This window comes from Arvicanthis niloticus, chromosome 11, assembly GCF_011762505.2.
Source record: "Arvicanthis niloticus isolate mArvNil1 chromosome 11, mArvNil1.pat.X, whole genome shotgun sequence".
Classification (NCBI taxonomy): domain Eukaryota; kingdom Metazoa; phylum Chordata; class Mammalia; order Rodentia; family Muridae; genus Arvicanthis; species Arvicanthis niloticus.
In genome coordinates this window covers 76,235,157-76,253,451 of record NC_047668.1, presented here as the reverse complement: position 1 = coordinate 76,253,451, position 18,295 = coordinate 76,235,157, and the positions used below count along the sequence as shown (strand labels likewise).

General features: G+C 33.6%; 1 protein-coding gene across 39 annotated transcripts in view; it reads right to left on the bottom strand.

Moving 5' to 3' along the window:
• The window catches only part of Nrxn1 (neurexin 1), a 1,065,384-nt gene that overhangs the window by 148,414 nt on the left and 898,675 nt on the right, over window positions 1–18,295 (bottom strand). For all 39 annotated transcript variants that reach the window (XM_076942416.1, XM_076942418.1, XM_076942435.1 and 36 more), the window contains one exon: window positions 16,757–16,928. In XM_076942416.1, coding sequence (XP_076798531.1) covers window positions 16,757–16,928 — 172 coding nt within the window. The remainder of the gene's footprint in view (window positions 1–16,756; window positions 16,929–18,295) is intronic.

The window sequence follows — 18,295 nt, the reverse complement described above, 5'->3', positions numbered from 1 at the left end:
TCCACAGTTTATCAAAATTGCGCATTTCTTGGATTTCTCAAACACCTGTGATGGTGAAAATTGTTTTGGGGGAGCTATTTCTGGCAGAGACCATTCTCATGAAAGTATACATCCAATCAAGTCTGGCAAGGTAAACTTAAGGTGGTTCGTTTTGTTTTCCTTACCAGGAGATCACTAATTTAAAGATACAAATAGCCCCCAATTCAATAAGTACAGAAGAAAGTAGTTGTTTGAATTTCCCTTCAGCATCATTCCTTAAATTGTAGGTAGCTGTGATTTCTAGAGGAGCTCTTCAGTATTAAGTGAAGAAAAGAGCAAATTTACAATTATGTCTTAACAGGTATGTGCCTGTGAGTGAAGACAACTGAAGCTGGTAAACACACACACACACACACACACACACACACACACACACATACACACACACATACACATTCTCTCTTTCGCTCACACACACAAACTCTTACATATACTCACACACTCATACATGCACACACATATTTGAGCATACATACACTCTCCCACATACAAAGCACACTCACATATGCACACATACATCACCACACACACATACCATATACACATACACACACTAATTTTCATAGGCTCACCTATACATGCAGACATGCATACAAACACATATGCATACAAAATACCTCACACACACATACATGTGTGTGTATGCACACATATACACACTCACAAACATACACACATATACATACATACAAACACTGTCTCTCAAATGCTTATGCATGCTTTTTTCTCCTTTATAAGTCAACACATTGGTTGTTAAACTATAGTGAGTTCACACATAGACATGGAGTTTTAAGATCATATAACTCTTTAGTGAACTCTGCTTCTGTATGTGGAATAGAGACTGTTAACAGGAATTCCTTTGGTGAGGCCTTTAGCTCCAAGCACATCAGAATGTGATGATTTTTGGATATTGGCAGCTAAGTACATTTGTTCCCTCTTACACACAATCCAAGTTTGGTCTCCATCACCCACTGGTTAGACCACAACTGTTATTCTAGTTCCAAGACATCTGATGCTTCCTTTTGACTTCTTTGGGCACTGAACACACAAGTTGCACATGCACTTGCATGGAAAATACTCATACATGTAAAATAAAAATATAATATTAAATAAATATCCTGGATGTACTAGTCTCTTAAATCAAACAGATAAGTAAGAGGCCATTAAGCTGCATCTTTAATTTTAGGGCCCAATCTAGTGATTATTCTTATACAAGAATGTTTGGACACATAAAGATACATGAGGGATGTTCATGAATAGAAGAAAAACCGGCTTTGAACACTAGAAACAAATTTCAGAATAACCCAGCCTTGGCAATAGCTTAACTTGAGAACTTTGTCTACAAGACAGTTAAAGAGGAAACACTGCTGTTAAAGCCACAGTCTCTGGTACTTTGTCATGACACATTTAGTAAATAATTCAGAAATTATTCTAATTTATTTCAAGATCATATTGTCAGCTTACTCACCAATTTTAGATATTAAGACCTGATAGCACTTTGTTGTTAAATGCAAAACGTTTTTAAAACATGTACTGTTTGAGATCTTCAGTTCAGAAAACATGACAAATCTGTGAAAATGTCACAGTCTTGTATGTTCACATAAAAAAGCAAAGGACTGTGTCAGTGTCAATATCATACTCATTGAAACTATTAACTTGATATAAAAAACACATTGTGTTCCCTTCTGGTTTATTGCAAACCATGGGGCGTGCCACCAAAGTTGCAGTAGTTGACATTCTTATAAAACAAAGTCAATAATCTGCAGGTTTTTTGCATTACTTATAAAATAATAATCAAAGGGATTTCTGGATGAAATGTGTAGGTATGGGAATGTGTAGCTTCCTTGTGTACAAAGAAGAGCTTTTCTAAAGGAACAATTTCACATCACTTTGTGGAATTTCTCTGACTAACTCGCGATTTCCTTTGCAGATACCTGTAGCTGCACTAACATAGATGAATGTAGTTCCATTTAAATGTTTGCTTTACTCTATGTCTCCTGATATATGTACCACATCTCAGTACAACACAATCAGCACAGCCCTGGGCAAAACAAATCCTTACCCACACTGATGATTAAATGAGCTGAAATTCTCTTACAGAAACATGCCCATGGCCTTTTTTTTTTTTTAATTTCATAAATGTTGTAAAATCAGAAAATATTTATTATGCCCATTTCCAAAATTCTAGAAATAAATTCTAAGGCCCCAAAGCCTAGCCTGTTTGTTAATGCTAATTTATATTCTCACATCTCAACTAAACACCGAATATTATAGTAAATAATTACAGTTAATTTGGAAAGATTTACAAAACACGTATGCAAATAAATAAGAAAGAACATTTCATAGCTGAATTGGGAACATTATCTTCTAGTCAAGGTTGGACCTGTTTCACCTGTGTTGTTTGTCTTTGGTACTTATTTCTGAATAGTGATGCCAACTAAACTCATCAGACCCTAACAGGTATACAGCTCATTTAAGCTGAAACAGGGTGACAGCCACCATGACCCTGATTAGGGGTAAAGAATATATGGCAAATGGATGGATGCCCCAGCTGATCAGCTAAAGGACTTGAGCTTTCCAAAATCTCTTGTAATTTCTTAAGTTTATAGAAATTTAATTACTCCTACTATCTATGTAAGCAATTTCAAACCACATTTTGAGATTTTACTTGGCAAGATGATTGAGAGAAGGAGTATACAAGGCTCACCTTGGTATTCAGATCTGCTTTGGTACCCCTGCAGCCTTAATCATCAGGAATTATCCAGCCTTCATTTTCAACACCAGTGTCTTTCCAACTGCATCTTCTAGGCCATAAATCATACTGATACTAGTATATCATATCCCACTTTAATTTTAGACAAGCTTTCTGAATCCCTCTAACCTACTCTCCAATTTTTTTATTTGAAATATTGTATTTGCTCAAAGAACTACAAGTTCTATTAAATTAGAATGTTTGATTTTTTTCTCTCTTCTGTAAGTCTGCATAGTTTTAAGTATATGACTATTCTTTATAATATCTTTGGATATTTATTTGACTATTCTATAACTTCCTCTTTCCAAATCTTTTCCTGGACACACACTTGCTTTCATAATTTATGGTCTCTACTTTAATTGTTGTTACACATATGCACACAAATATATATATATATATATATATATATATATATATATATATATATTCCTTTGTACATAAATTTAATATTTTAAACTAAATATTAAGGGCATCAGAAGATAGCACCTCCTTAAGAACTTGTCTCTTCCTTGAACATGTTTTGCTATAATGAATCTCTGCTTTGAAAACTATAACAAATCAATCTCATGGTCCCAGTCTCTTCTTGATCCTGGCTTGCTCATATTGTCTTATATTCATTCTAAATCTTATTATGAATCCTTCTGGTTGGGAGCTAGATCTCTATAGTAACTGCAGTAGTTATTGTTTTTCTCCTCAGTGCAATAAAAAGCAGAAGTAATTCAACACTGAGACTTAGATATGGAATCAAAGCCCATGATAAAAATTGACAGTGACTTTTGTCTGATTATTTGTAGAGAAATGCAATTCAATGTTTGAATAGAAATAATGAAATCAACAAAATCTGTAATACTGATAGTTTATTTAGAGTAGAAACAGATCAGATTCTCCTTTAGAGGTATGTGGCAATGATGACATAAACAAAAATGAAGAAAATAGTGTATATAATACTAACAACATTAACTGGAACTCATGACAAATTATAACAGTTATTCTTGCTTTTCATTCTACTTTTATTTGTTACAAGAAAATGTGATCTTCCAAGAGCAGGGTGGGAACATAGCCTCGAAAAAAATGACAGAGGATGTTCCTGGGTTTGCTGTCATTATATTTGACCATGAGTGTTTTGTACTAGAATACAAAACTCAGGTGAAATCCAATATTGCCTCATGTCTGAAGAAAGAAATTGTATTTGATAACTAAGCTAAGGAATCACAGCATAATTTAGCATCAAGAATAGTTGGCCATTAAAACAGTTTACACTATCAAAATAAATAGTTGAGGGTAGCAGTAGTAGAAGTATAATATATGATATATAATTAATATATATATTAATTATATGATATATAATTAATAATATAATATATTATATTATATATAATATAATATATAAGTAGTAGAAGTATAATATAATTATATTATAATATATAATATAAGTATAATAGTAGAAGTAGCAGTATATGACATATTTCTAAAAAAATAAAAAGTTCTTTTGAAGAATAATAATTTTCTTTAAGTGGTATTTTTAAATATTTAAAGTTTATTGGGAAAGACATCTAATTAGGTTTGATACTATTACAGAAAAAAATTGCAGTAATATACTCATGGGCATGCCACTAAATCTGCCCGAGGTTTATCATATCACATTATATTTTAGAATAAGACAGATGCTTATAAAGCATGAAGGAGAGGTTTCATTAACAGTTTCTACCAATGTGGTCATAAATATGTGATGGTAATTATTGTTTTTATAGATTATATCAGATTATCATCTGTGAAAAATGAGAAGACCATAGACAAAAATCTAGTCCACTCCCATCAAACATGTAATGGCATCCTCGATGAATTTGTCTCTTGGGTCTATAGAAGTAGAGAGGTCTGAAGGAAGCATAAGCTCATAGAAGCCGAAGGAAGTTATTTGGTAAAAGTGCTCACATTAATAGTATCTCTATTTTCCAAATGAGCTATCAAAATATAAAAGAACACAACCACAATTTATCCACACATACAATAGGCCTTCCTGCTTTGGCTTGATTAAACATTGAAATAGTCTAAATTCATGCTTGTGTTATGATTTCCTGTGGTATAAGGGGTTAAACCTGGATCCTTATGTATGTTAGGCAAGTACTCATTCAAGGAGCATCTCATTCACCATACATTTTGTTTTGCTTTGTTTTGTTTAGTCTTCTTAGGATGTGTTGATATGTTGCCTAGGTTGACTTTGAACTAAGTTAGCCTATAGGCTTGCTATTGTAATTGTGAAAGTTTACAAGAAAAAGCCTTTTAAATTACTAGCACAATGGCATCACAGAGAGAGAGGAGGAAAATAAAGGCCACTATTGGATTCAGTGGCTGCTTGCTTTGTTAATTTTTGATATATTAGACTATCAGGAGAATAACAAAATGATCTGAGGAACTAGAATCTCATAAAAAACAAAACAAAGAAACAAAAACAACAACAACAAAAAAACAAAATAAAGTTACCTGGAATATGAAAGAAAAGAAACACGTTTTTAGAAATAAAATTCAAGTGTGCTTATCAGTAAGGATGGTTTTTGAACATTTTAACTTATACCACCAGGTAGATGCCCCTTATCACAATCACTACTCAAGTGTTGGTCAAGTAGACAGTTAAAGTCACAATATCACAGAGTTAAAAAATTACTTTTTCAGAGAGTCCAAAGCACCTGATGTGGAAAACTATGTAATATTTCCTAATCTACCTTGATATCTCCAAAAATTCTCTCTTGGAACAGTATCAGTCTCATTGTAATTCTGTGACTTTACTGATTAGGACTGTCATAAAAATATTTGAAATGCCCCCTTATAAAGAACAGTATCATGTTTGTGTTACTCTGCACTCACAATCATGAAATGGATGCATAAGCTAATTCTTATCCAATTTACCCCTCTAGACAATTCAGGTTCTCTTTATGCATTATGTGTCCCCTTTCCAGTCTTCATCATGTCTCTTTCAGTCTTCATATTTATTCTTATGAATAGGGAATTCCAATTATAAATTACTTCCCTAATTTTTGTTTTCTTCCTCTCAAGTATAATTCAAATTACAACAGAATAAGAGACGATTCTCTTTCTTCCACTGTTCCTTATCAGATCTAATGTAACAAGATGAGAATGAGGACACAAGTCTTAATACTTTTATACTAAAAACTTAAAGCAGGACTACATTAGGACCTGACTATATTATATAAATCTTAATAGATAATTTAATAATTCATAATATCAATGAGTAGGCCTTTGTCATGAGTTGTTTGGTACACTTAAGAGTGGTATCCATGTCCGCAATTTTCATTCCATATCTAGTTGCTTATCTTGGCACAATGCTGTTTATTGCACAATTAAATAAATATTGGAGAAAACACCTTTAAGCAGAAAGATAAGCATGCATTGTTTAAATTTGTAAAGATATAAGAACTAACATACATAAAGTTCATCTATCTGAAGAAGAAATCAAACATGTGGTTTGAGTAACTAAAAGCACATTAACATATGCAAAGATTTTATTTATAAAAATTAAGCATTTTAAAACTGGTTAAAATTACCTTTGTAAATTGAGATTGAAGTTCTTATTCTAATTAACACATTCTGCTCATCTACTTCAACCCCAGCCTTATAAACTAACTAACAAACTACTTCTAATTACTCCAGGTAATAGTCTCAGGTATGTTAGTCCTGGCATTTAAGGAAGCAGATGTTTCAGGTTGATGGTCCTGTGCATGTTTGCTAGGCAGGAGTAACAATGTGCAATGCTTCTTAACTTTCTTGGCATCGTCTCTGTTTAAGTGATCATGTTTTATGGTCTTCAATTATTAGATGTTATTGTAAGAAGTAGAAAACAGAAATGTTTGGCTACAGATTAAAAAAAAAAGGACTGGGAAGTTCAAGGCATTTGGTGAAAGGGATAGCTTTCTCCTTTAGAGAATAATTCTCATGTCAGCCAGTGAGTGCACGTGCCAGACAATCCAAATCCAAATGAAATTCCAGCCTCTGACATCCCCTATATGTAGTCTCCTGATGGTAAAATTCAATACAATAATCTGCTCACCTGCCTGTATGGTATCTATAATGTTAATTCATTAAATTCCAAAGGATTCTCCAACACTCATGTCACATTTTGCTCTTCCATGAAGGTAGTCTAAATTATTATATGTCAACTTCTTTATTTAAATATTTTTCAAAGCATAATTTTCTATGTCACGCATTTAAATAAATTGTGTCTTGGGGTTGAGGCTTATGCAGAACTGTGTCTCTGAATATGTTTTTAGATAAAAGAGCTACAATAATTACATATTTGTTGGGGTCAGAGGTAATAATCTGAAGAGCTGGATGGCATTTATCTGTATATGTGTCCTCAACTCTGACAGCTGAGACAAGATAAATTTGCTCCGAGATGGAAATATAGAAGTCATTTTTATCCTAAGACAGTGAGTTCCAAACCCTTAAGTGGATGCCTGAAACTATCGAGAATCCCCCAGACAGTGTATAAGATGATATGTTTTTCCTATCCACATACACTTATGGCAAAGTTTGCTTTACACTAAGCACAGTAAGAAATTAATCCATAATAACTAATGATGAAATGAAAATATTATAACAAAATATCCCAATAAAATTACTGGCATCACTACTTGTTGTCCTTGGGAAGAACAAGTACCACTTGAACACTAGCTCTGCAACTACAAAATGCTGAATCTTTAAATCTTTATGGTTCTTCAGTGACTAATGGATGGATAGCTATCCAGTATCAATGTGCTACAAAAAGGGATGAGTCAAATGTGAGGCTGGACAAGGACAGATGGGGACACTTCACTATATTACACACAACAGTGAAGGATGTAAAACCCAGAAATTATTTATTTCTCAAGCTTTCCATCTAATGTTTTCAGGCCAAAGCTGACTATTGATAACTAAACTAGGAATACAAAAGAAGAGTAAGGAGACAATGCTGTGCATACTCTTTTAGAGACATTGGGGCCTACAGCACTGAACTATTTTACTTAACAATGGGAGAGCTATTTTGTTTTATTTTGTCTTTACTATTTACTTGGGTTTAGCGAGTTACATATTGTTTAAAACTAACAACTAGTATATTTCAAACACCCTTAAATGATATGTATTTTTATTATGTCCATCTTTAAAATAAAAAAAAAAAAACACTCTTAACCACAGAGGTGTAGAGAGCATCCAGCTAAAAATAATTAATACCTGAACTGGAATCAGAACCCAAGCAGTGGGGTCCTGAGTATTCAGTCTGAACTGTTACAACACTTCAACTTTAATCTTGCAGCACAGATCTGCTGTTTGGTAATGTACATCATAGTCTGTACTGCTTATAGCAATTTTTGTTTTTTTTTTAAGTGGGTACAGATTGGACATGGCACCTAATCTTTTGCATCTAGTTAAAGAATAATAAGATTTTGGAAATACCATTATTATAAAGAATGTTATAAATCAAAATGTCTTCAGAATAGCCTTCAATAGTAAGTAGTATCATTAGTAAACATTAGTTATAGATTGGCTATAGATCTAGATGGTAAAAAACCTATCTAGCACAGTCTCTGGTTTAATTCCTATCATGTAAAAAAACGAACAATAATAATTGGTATTTCAAGTCCCATATAAAAAAGTAGGCATTACTTGATAGGAAATAGAGCCCTTACTCATTACCCTACCCCGGCACCTAACTTCAGGAGGCCCTGGGAATTCCTATGGGAATGCATAGGGCACTCCAGCTAGGGAAGCAGGTGAGGTAACTACCAATCTCCACTTCACTCTCCTCTCTTCTAAATCCACCTTCTCCTCCACAGGTCTCATTACTAGCTTTGTAGTAGACCACCTGTTGCAGCCACCCTAGGCAATAAAAAATAATAAATGAGAGGATTGAAGGATCTACTTGGACTTTTAAAACATTCCAGCAAAGGTGACCCTGAAAAATTATGATGGTGTGTTATCAATTATTTGACATTATCAAGAAAAATGAGGCTTAATGGTCCTCTGTTCTGTCCAGTTTAATATCTCATAATTCTAGCTGAAATTCTTCATTGCAAATGCATATGGTGATATTCTGGATGGACTTATGCTCAGTCTAGTTTGTCCTGAAGTCTCAATGGCCACTTTAAATCTCTCGGCCACTAGTAGAGATAATGCACTCAAGATGACAAATTACTTCAATAAAACTTAGTGTGGAGAAAGTCAAGTCTCAGATTCCCAGGGCTGGGAAAAATTGGCTGTTAATGAATGAATGCAAATTCAAAAAGCTAAAACAAAACAAACTTGAAACCACATAAGATGAAAGTGTGTCTTCGAAATCTCTTATTTCTATCTGTGGAGCTAAATTTGACAGAAGATATTCATCCTCCTAATTTAATTTAATATAGAGCCTACTTAGGAGCTTCATGCTTCCTAAGCTTTTACCATCTACTGTGCTATTCTGTCTTCATTAGGAATCCTCTATAATATCAGATTGTGTGATACTTTCAAATTGTTACAAAATTGAGTTTATATTCTGTAGGAACAAACACACTATTCTAATAACTGCATGTACATGGGCATATATAAATTGTTTGCCTCAAATGAATATTATTTATTACATTGGCAAAGACACAAAGTTCTATCTTTTGAATTTTATTTCTAGGAAGTTAATACAAAGATAATTGAGCAAACTATATTTTAGGTAACAATCATTTCTAAACATTTAACTAATAGACAGTTGTAAGAATTGAGCTATAAGAGTTTGATGTAGTTTTGATTCACTGTCCCTGTTTAAGAAAGCCTTTGGCAAGTCTCAAACCCAACAAAATTACATTAGTATCAGTTGTCAATTAAAGTACAAGGTTTATTATGTTTTACCAGGATTTATTTTTATTTATTCCTTGTGTGTATAGCATGGGTGTGTCAATATGCAGGTGGTAGCCAGAAGACAAGTTTTCAGGAGTCTGTTCTCTCCTTCAACCCCATGTTTACAGCAAGGTCTCTTTTGTTATCAGCTGCTACTCTGCAGATTCAAGCTTCTGGTCAATTCTGTCTTTGCTGCTATATCAAAATAAAACTGCAAGGGGGCTGGGACTACAGATGTTCAGTCCTGCATCTAGTCTAAATTCTAGAATGGGATACCTACCAGTTACCAGGGTAGTGTAGCAAGTACTTTCACCTACAAAAGCCTCACATCAGCCTTGTTTTTACAAGTTGTTAACTAATATGTTATATTCTAGAATCTAATTTACAATCTGGAGTACATTCATCTCTTATGTCTCAGTCCTTTTAGGCTCTGTGTTTTTTGTCATTCACATATTTGGTTCTTGTGAAAATATTGGTTATAATTGTGCTGGCTAGTTGGATATCAATTTTACACCAGCGAGGGAAATGTAGGGTGAAGGAATCTTAATTTGGAAAATTCTTGTACGAGACTGGCTGTGAGCAAGCCTGTGGTACATTTTCTGGATTGATGACTAATGGTGTCATCACTGGTCTGGTAGTCCTGGGAGCCGTAAGAAAGCAGGCTGAACAAGCCAAGAGGAGAAACATTGTAAGCACTGCTCCTCTCTGGCTTCTGCTCCAGTTCCAGCCTTTAGTTTCCTGCCTTGAGTTTCTGCCCTGACTTCTTTGAGACTAGAGGCATGAGCCACCACATCAAGATAAGTCTATGAACATTTATATTGATAGGGAGAAACTCATATTGAACATGATCAGCTCATTGCTTATAACAAACAAGTTTCAATATCTATCGAAATCTCCAGAGAAGTGTTAAAAGCAATTTTTCATCATTTACTTTTTCTTTTCAGCTACTCTTATTCAGAATCCTGACAAGGTAATATCTACTTCCTCATAATTACATAGTGAATGAAGTCTATTACCCATTTATCATGTTATGCATTTAATTTGTTAAACAGTGTAAATATTGAAAATTTGGAGATAAAAGAGAGAGTTTAATAGGAATCCTCACACAAGAATGTCATTTTTAGGTTATAAGATACACTTAGCAAAATTATAGCAGTAAGGAATATTGGTTATTTTCTAAAATAATAAGATATGAGCATTTTCAAAGTAAAATGGTATCCTTGAAAATTGGTAATATTGAACAAGTTGATATTTGTTAAATGTTTCAAAATACACTTAATTATTTTTGTGAGCTCAACTTAAATTTACCTTTAAATGCCACCTGATAGTAAAATCAGGAATGACACCTTATTTTATTGGTCTCTTTGTTTCTCAAGATGTTATGATATACTATTTTCATACCCCAACTTTGAACCTGATTAAGCAGCAAATATATATATATATATATATATATATATATATATATATATATATATTTGAATCTTTAAAAAGACCTTAAATTTATATGTCTGGACTCAATTCACAATGATATTCAGCAATAAATGATAATACATAACTGAAAAATATCAAACTATTTAGGCTATTTCAGTTCAGATAGCAATAAACAGTTATAAATACATTGTTTTTTGGATAAAGAATGATTGTGTTTTGAAAATAGAAATATATACCTTGCTAGGGCCAAACACTTTTGTGAATTTTCTTACAGATGGTGATTAATTTAGTGCTCTGAAAATCTAGCCTAAGTGAAATGGAGTAGAAGCTACAGATAGTGTAGCTTGAGTACAAGACCATTTTATGGAGGTCATGGACAGATCAAAGTTTCCTGTGTTAGAACATAGCAAGAAATATTGTAAACACATAGGAAGCAAGAAACAAGAGACCACTCACAGACATACTACAAGACAACAATTTTTAAAATGGAGAAGTTCAGCATTGTTAATATATCATTTACTTCTGTTGTACTATGGAAATTAATGGGTTAAAAAATACCTACATGATCTATGTTTTGCAGTATATGCAGTTCAAGTAAGTTCAAATTCCACCAAACTACCAGAGGAAATTTTTCTTGAACAAGTAAGCAGCAAGTTAGAGCCAACTAATATTTCTTACAGCAACAGTTAAATGGAATTTTAAAATATCCAGGGCCTATAAAATGTAGGAACAATTACAAATCATAAAAATATAGCTTTTCTCTCATAGTCTTAGATATCTTTGATGCTTAGCCAGGAACTTTAGCCCAGTGTATTTAATACATTGTTCATCAAAATGTTTATTATGCTTTAACAGCAATAATAACCCCAAAGTCTTAGCAAAATTAAAGACCACAAAGAGAGAGATTTGACATAAAAAAAAAATAGGGTTTTAGGTTCTTGTTCTCAGATTTCACAAAGAACTTACTAGGAAACCTGGAAAACTTAAGACTGGTGGATACTTATCTGTACCAAACAGAAGCCAAACACTGGTATATTAGAATAAATGCTCAATATATCTAATTTTATTTCAGTGAAAAATAACAAAGAAGAATGTTTTCTCATTAAAGTTTAATATAGGTTTTAGAATCTGTTGACAACTGAAAACAATAGTTTATGTAATTAACCACAACATGAGATTAGTCTTCTGCTACCATAGACTTTTCCCCCCTCCAAGCCCTTAAGGACTCTAAAGTGCTAATTCTAATAATTTGTAATGATTTACCTATTTCACTAATTAAGCTTTTCAAGTGAACTTTAAAAATAATCACAGCCTACTAATGAGTGCTACTGACTCACAAAGTTAGTGTAAATAGAGTACCTGTGGCTTTTGCAACAAGGTTAATTTTATCCCACCTGTTACTGTTTAATTTTCTTAATCTTTATTTGTGCCAGTGTCAGCAGAATTAACAGAATGGGAAGGGCATATCCATCTACAGGCAAGCAGTCAAGCTGGACCCTGGGCTTTAAAGTCTATACCACTGCTAGGAACAAGGGTTCACCCAATGGTTTTGTTATTTGAGTTTCTGTTACCTACAGATAAGAGTTAATAGTTTTGACTAGCTACTACCTAGTGTAGTAATCTAGAGAAAATTGGTTGGCCTTTTCAAGGTTCAGTTTGGTTGTTTCACAATGAAAGAAGCTAGAATAGAAAGACTGAAGTTTGTTTCCTCTTTTAACTATTCCAATTGCAAATGAAGTAAATTTTCTTAATTGCATGACAAATAGCCACAAGTAGGTTAAACATAACCCTTTTAAAAAATAGTGTCAAACTTCTAACACTAAATAATGAACTGTCTTACATAATAAATATATTAATAATGACATGAGTTAAAAATGAGTAACCAATTTATCTAAATAAATGGGTTGAATTTAATGGTAATGATAAGTGGTATTCCCATGACCTGAAATTTTCTCATGACCTAAATTTTATCAGATTTAGACAATAAATCTGGATTGAGTGCCTAGCTAAAACCTACAAGACTTCAGCCAAATTAGATAGCAAGAAAAATGAGCTTGAACTATCCCATGTAATCTTCCTTGGGGTTATTTCTCTTTCAAGTTCTCTCTTGCCTAAAGGATCGGCTTCCTTACAATACTCTAGACCTCCGTTTGTTCCTTTCTTCAAACCGCAATAGCAATTTTCATTTGATTTTGGTAGATGTTCAATATCCTTCTAGAATATCAAGCCAGATATTCTAGTGATCAAGAACATTTGTTTGTTTCTATCTCTCTTGCCACAGATTTCCAGTTCACTGCTATCTACTGCCACCTCCTGAAACACCATGACATTAGGCTGCTGAATGTTATAATAGTAAAATGAGAGAGCAAGAGTCAGGTAGTGGAGAGGGAAAGGAAAGGTGGAGAAAATCTCAGAGGAGAAAAGAGAAAAAAAGAGAAAGAAAAAGTGAAGGCAAGGAAAGAGGGAATGAGGAGAGAAAGGGGAAGGAGAGGGAGAATAGCAGACAGAAGAATAGAGGGGACAGAAAGGGAGGAGAGGAAAGAGGAAAAAATTTAAAAAATGAAAACAGCTCTTCTTTAATTGTTCTCAGGTACTTACAATGCACTGTGTACTCACCCTGTTAACATTTGTACTCACTCTTATCTTTTCTCTTTAGCATATGAGCTATTTAACAGTGCCACAAATATTTTTCAGTCTCCATTCTACCTGCTAATTCTAACCTATGAATTATTGCTTGAAAAGACCCATATTTTGTTGCCAGTTTCTTACATCACTCATTGCAAAATAATCTTTCTTTCTGGGAATCTGTTGTGTCCTTTTTCAAACCTGTATTTTTATTTTTGAATATATTCTTAGCTAAATATGCAATAACCTTCATATTTCACCATGTATGTTTCCACTATTGAATACTTAAAAATTGTCTTGTTATCAAACAAGGGTCCTAATAAGTTCCTTGTATGTACTATAAACATTCTTTACATATGTATAGCTAGGCTTACTGTATTTACAGAAATAAAATCATTACTTAACTTTGTAAAGATACAAATGGTATTTTTCACATATGAAGCCAAAGTTTATTTCCCAATGAAACTAATTAATTGGAAATAATCTTGAGTTGGGGGTAGCAAAATGGCATAAGGCTTTGTGCAGTAACATGAGAAGAGGTGGCCTATTTTTATTGAGAGAGAACACTTTGCCACATAACTGTAATTATGAACAAATCAGAGATTAATGATGCATTATATTCTAAAACTTTAAGTGACATGAAATAAGAAACAATTTTCTCAACTTTAAAGGATTTGCAAAGTATTATTTCTGTACTTTGCTTCACACACAAAATAATTGAAAAGAGGTTTACAGAAATTTCAATATTTATTCTTAAATATGAATTGTTGGTTTGTAGGAATATTGCATTTCCCAAAGAGCCTTAAATCTATGTCTCCTAATTAGTTTCTGTATGAAAGCTTTCCTGACAATTGCAGGGTAATACCACTGGTCAATGCTTTAGGTACTTTTCATTAAAGGTGTAGTGTCGCTACCAGACAAATTGCTTCATATAAAAGCACTTACCTCGAAGGCCTATAATGGAAGGTTAAGTGCTATCCTTAATTACTAATTTCTAGCCTTGTATTTTGCAGTGCAGGCACTTTAAAAGGAAGCAAATATAGTCTGTTGGTTCCATTCCTACATCTCTGATTATAGGATTTGGTGGTAAAAGCATTAGTCTAGTGGCTTTTCTAATGAATAAAAACCTCCTAAATTTTTAAAATAAAAATAGCCAAACCACAAGCTGATATAAAAGATATATACCAGACTATCATATTGAACTCATATTTAAAATCACTTTGTTCTAAAATCTTTAATCTAGATCACCCATACTTTGAAATTTATATTCAACCTTTATAGCTTTGCTGCTGGTAAAACACCAAGAGAAACAAGTATTTGAAAGTCTTATGTTTTCCCCTTCATTAGCATTATGCTGAAGTGCACACAGGGAGATGGGTGGGCAATTAGATGGCAGAATGGGGAAGTCTCTGTATTCTTTACAACATTAAGTTCTTATGTGTGCATTACTTGCAGAACTTCATATGTTTATATGGATAACACTTTCTCATGCATTTTCATATGTATAGCATACATGAAATTTTTCATGAGTGCTCTATCTTATATGCCAACTATTGGATTTATCCTGCACAATAACAACTGGAACTTGGCTTAGTCTCCATTTACTAATATTAATCAACGCACTTTTTAGTAAGTGGGCACTTAGAGTAGGTGTCTAGATATAGAAGATTATAACTATGACAATTATTTCTAAATATTTGTTTCCTATTCATTATCAGCTTCCAATCTTTAAATACACTTTGTCTTTCTTTCTCCCTTCTTTCCTTCCTTCTTTCTTTCCTTCTTTCATTCCTTCCTTCCTCCTTCCTCCCTCCTCTCTCTCCCATTCTTTCTTTCTTTCTTTCCTCCCTCCCTCTTTCTTTTCTTTCTTTCTTTCTTTCTTTCTTTCTTTCTTTCTTTCTTTCTTTCTCTCTTTCTTTTTTTTTATCATTTGAGACATGTTCTCTCTGTGTAGTCCTAGCTGTCCTAGAGCTCACTATGCAGTCCAGGTTGGCCTTGATGTTTTCCAGGATACCAACTTAATAAACACTTATTGAATGTTTGTAGCTTGTCAGTATTTCAATAATTCTCTGATGTGTTTTTTATTTTCTTGATTTTAAATGGTACCATAAGGAAGTGTGTTTTGTTACATTTAATTCATCACATATGTGCAGAACAAATAAACAAGTTAGGACTGAAATCAGAGAATGATAGAAGTCAGAAGCTCAGACAGGTGTCGAGAAAATTACATCTCTTCATTATGGGTCATTCCTAGAGAAAACTGGTGTATAATTGATAAATTATTTATTCTAATAAGCAAATAATTCCCAAAAGAAGTTGCTTCTGTATTCATTCTTCTCATTTGTTTTATTGCATGAAATATAAATTGATTTAATGTTTTTATTTACACCGTGTCATAAACTGTACTGTAGAGAAAGAGAACATTTTACAGACTTCAGCTGAGTGACACTGTCATCCCAGAGTCCTTGTGAGTCACTATCCTCATATAAGAATGAAATGAACTCCCTTTACTCCTAGCTGCAGATCTGTGGCACAGTGTTTCTTTTCATCTGAGTCCTCAATGCATCTCTGCCTGCCCCCTGCTCTCCTCAAGTGTTTTTTAAGTCTCTGTTGTGTGCCACTGTCAAAGAACAGCTTTATTTGTTCTCAAAAAAGTGTTATAATATTCCTTCCCTTGAATTTAAATTTTAACCGCTAGTTTTGACAAAGCCTTTCCTTTGTTCAATCGCAAAGATTCAGTAAAAAGCTTTGACACATTATGCTTTTTTATGTGTGCATTTTTCTGATGCACTGATGTTCTGGATTTTGCAAAAGACAATGTGTGGCTTCAAATTCATCTATAAAATGCCATTTGTACACAGTAGCAAGAACAGTTTAGGACAGCATTACATTGACACAACTCTAAAGTCTAATAAATACTTGATGGTTTCTCAGAAAAACCATAATTTGAAGAAATGGACGCAAACATTGCTCTGTTTTTCCAGCTGTTTTGTTTGTTTGTTTGTTTGTTTATTTGTTTTGTACAACTTCCCAGATCCATAAGCTCTCGCTTACCTGCAGGGTAGCGCTCGATGACTGGCCAGCTGTCCACTTGTAACGTGGCATTGCCACCGCTCCTCGTGAAGCGCACTACATGATATTTTCCATCATTAATGATTGCATTGGACTCTTCAATGGCGATGTCATCTGTCCCAACATTAAACTTAACTCCAATCTTTCCTTGATGCTGTTAGGAAGAATGGGGAGAAAGATCTTACTAATTCAAAAAATTAGCATTTGATAAGAATTCCATAGCAGGCATTGTTCAAATACATGCTTTGGAGAGCAGCTGCTTTCTTCTGATTCTATTTCTGAAAAACTGCATGTAGTAGAAGGAGATCTTGACATCTGGTTAATTCTAAGACATCTCTTTTATGGATAATTGATATTTTGAAAGACACATTTGCAAGGGAATTGAACTGTATTCTTCCCAGGGGCTGCCGCTGAGAAAGTGCACAGCTGCCTACCAGATAGCACATATCCTCATGTCCTCTGATATATTTCCTTTAATCTAATCTCCCAATTTCACAAGAAAAAAAACAAGGATTGAAACCTTCTCTTTTAATAATGAAAGAAATCAGAGCAATGAGGTCTGTTTGGAGCCAAAGGACAGATGCTCACAATACAAGTCATCTCTGTTACAGGATGGACAGAAAAATAAGCATTCACTCAAATGATTCTTAGTTATTAGTTTCAAACCACAAACACATTAGCAGCTTAAGACATACTCATTGCCTTTTCCTTGCAGATGATGAAACTGTGTCATAAGGATGCAGTATGTTAGTCAAGGACACACAATTTAGTAAAGACAAGCTGGAATTAAAGTATGATTCTCTAATTTTTAGGTTACATATTAGCTAAAATGAAGCTAGCATAATTATTTACAATTAATGCTCTCTTTGAATTATGCAAACCAATATTAAAAATCATTCTAAGGGTAAAGTTGTGGCCACTAACTTCAGAATGTCATCACCTAAGGTGCCAAGAGAAACGTATACCTCTGTCTTCAATTTCTTTAAAGCATTTTCTGGTAGCAGGGCTGTCAACCCTACCAAGAGCTGAGCTGATTTTGAAAGTATGGAGAATTTTGCTTAATCAGTAGCACAGGATATGGGCATTTCAGGCCCTTGTCAGAGTCAGACTCAGACTATCAGTGGGAGCCTTAGTTGAGAGAAACATCACTGAAGAAGAGGGTTTTAAAGGACACAGAACAATGCATAGCTGTAGAAGATTGAAATCACAAATGAGAAGCCAGAAGTTTTGGAGTGCACACTTGGACAGCATCCTAAAAGCACTAATAAAGTAGGCAAGATGTTGCCGCCGGAGTATAACAGAAAATCTTATGCTAAAAAATATCTCTCAAATAGAACTAGATTAATTTAGGAAAAATTTCCAAGGTGCCGTTTTGGACACTGCTGAATACATTAAAGTTTTCTGTGTCACATGTTTTTATTACACATAAAGGATTTCTGATTATTTACCTTTAACATTTTTATTTTCATTTATTTTAGGCTTGATAAACAATAAACAATTTGACTTTAAAATGTCAAATTT